Here is a 2,342-nt window from a genome sequence, read left to right on the forward strand (position 1 = left end):
TAACGGAGGAAGCTAGATATATGTTGAGGCCCCAAATAACCAGAACACCCCTTTGTTTTAAAAGGAGACTCCCCTTGAGAGGAAAAATGAAGAGGGGAAAAAATTTTCATTTGGTTAAATGACCTAAATACCCTTTACTTTTTTTAAAACGATCATAAGAATCCCCCAAAAGGCCATGTTAGAGGACAAATATGTCATGTATTTATCGGGGTCCAAACAAGCAATATGAGCAGCAACCATTTCATTGGACATGCACTTTTTTTTTTTGTCGTTCTAAGAAGCAATTAATTTAAAAAAAAAGAAAAAAGAAAAATAGAGTTTCACACCTTGGACGTTGCCAAGGGGGCAGGGGCCATGGCCCCGAGTTTTTGAAAAATCAAAATTTTACTACCAAAATTTTTAAAAGTTCCAATTTGGCTCAAGTAAGGATTTTGACAATTTTATAGAGCTCCCCATTTGGGATAATCTTGGCTCCACCACTGTTTCACACAATCATATAAATCTTGGATCCCATGTCAATATCAAAATCGATCAAGTGAAGAAAAAATTACGGAAAACCTCACAGCACAGTTTTTGAAGGTCATCAGAAAGATGTAGGTGTCGAGGGGGAAAAAGAGAGGGCAATTTGGGTGCTACAGATATACTAATCTGGATAGTATCAATGTCACGTTAATGTCTACAATTTCATACTAATCTAGATAGTATCAATGTCACGTTAATGTCTACAATTTCATACTAATCTAGATAGTATCAATGTCACGTTAATGTCTACAATTTCTTCTTAATTCTATTATATGAAATTCAATGACGAGATGAAGAAGAGAAAGATGGAGTAATAAGTGTGGTGTCCCATGTCAATTAATCATACACACTAAACAATGAAAGAAGTGAGCTTCATAATTATATCAAAGATCTTCCCTCATGGCCAGGTAGGGAGAACTTTGTTTAATGGTTTCTCCCACTTAAAAGGGAGCAAATAGAGGAAATGCAACAGTATAAACTCTTTTATATATAAAGAAAATCTACGAAATTTTACATTGCAAACAAGTACAGATTCTCTCACAGACACCTTTATACAACTCTTGAACCATCTCTCCGCCTAAAAAGCTGAAAGGGTAGAAACTTATAAAGAAGGCAGAGAAAAGTTAAGAAATTAACAACGAACTATCTCGTTGGCCTTGAGGATCAACGCCTTCGTCAGGGTCTCTCTCATCACCTCCCCATCAACCACGCCACTGCTTCTGTCTCTCTCCCGATCCAGCACCTTTCCGTATGCTTCCATGCAGAAGGAGTCTTTGCAGAAAACTCTGGCGTACACCACCTCCACTCCCAGCGCTTCCAACCCTTCGAGAACGCAGAGCAGCAGCCCTTTCACCTTCTCGCAGCACATCACCCTCACTGCACACATCCCCCTCTCATATTTCTCCACTTTCACTACCTGATCACCATTAACACCCAGTAAACAAACACAATCATCACCATGATCACTATCTCAGACCATGAGAAAACAGAAGGAAAGAGAGAAAAAAACTAAGAAGGAACAGACAATAGGTGCTTGCTGAGCCGCCTCAGTATTGTGAAGAGAGTCGGTCTGAAGAGCTTCAATTTTGGACTTCAACTCCTGAATGTATTTGACGGCATCGGAGAAGATCGACGGCAGATCAACCTTAAAATCAATAATCAGACTTCAGGCTACGGATTATCATCATGAATTTCCAGTGAAAATAAGACTCTATACTAGATAGAGAGAGAGAGAGAGAGAGAGAGAGAGAGAGGAATTTTACCGACTTAGAATGAGTGAGGGATCGAAGGATTCTAAGATTTCTTTGTAAAACGAGTTTCCGACTTCTTCTCGATTTAACCATCTCTTCCTAGCTCTCTCTCTTTGTTGCTTCGAAGATTCGAACTCGTGTTGGGTTTTTATACAGTAAGAGAAACTAACCACCCCTGATCTTCTGGGGAATTACAGGAGTGCAACTACATTTTAATTTGGCGAAATAGCCCTTCTTGAACCATCGATTAGTTTCATCAGATTCCAGTCTGTTCAGAATAAATTCTTTTCATAATTGGTAAAGGACATTATTTCTGTTTCAATGAGAAGGAAAATCAGTTTTGGCTTCATTTGCTTCATAAGGTGGGAAAGGGACGAATCCAACAGTCGGTTCAGGTCTTAGAAAACACTTTTACGCGAGAAATGAAGATTGTGTATATAGTTTAGAAATGGTCACGGGCGATCACAGCATAACATCTATGATTGTTAGAAGCGTTCTGGAATTAATTTGCATTAAACTTTGGAAGACAATGTTCTATTAATGCACTTCATTAATTGGGATCAATATTTT

The 2,342-nt window shown here is 38.6% G+C and overlaps 1 protein-coding gene across 1 annotated transcript; it reads right to left on the reverse strand.

The window, feature by feature from the left end:
* Positions 1-986: 986 nt before the first annotated feature.
* Positions 987-1,895, reverse strand: LOC116261367 (uncharacterized). The gene is made up of 3 exons (XM_031640095.2): positions 1,785-1,895; positions 1,547-1,666; positions 987-1,438 (listed from the first exon to the last, which is right to left on the reverse strand). The coding sequence occupies exons 1-3, from the start codon at positions 1,863-1,865 to the stop codon at positions 1,154-1,156; spliced, it is 486 nt and encodes a 161-aa protein (XP_031495955.1). The 5' UTR covers positions 1,866-1,895; the 3' UTR covers positions 987-1,153.
* Between the last annotated feature and the right edge of the window lie 447 nt (positions 1,896-2,342).

This window comes from Nymphaea colorata, chromosome 9, assembly GCF_008831285.2.
Source record: "Nymphaea colorata isolate Beijing-Zhang1983 chromosome 9, ASM883128v2, whole genome shotgun sequence".
In the NCBI taxonomy this organism is placed as follows: domain Eukaryota; kingdom Viridiplantae; phylum Streptophyta; class Magnoliopsida; order Nymphaeales; family Nymphaeaceae; genus Nymphaea; species Nymphaea colorata.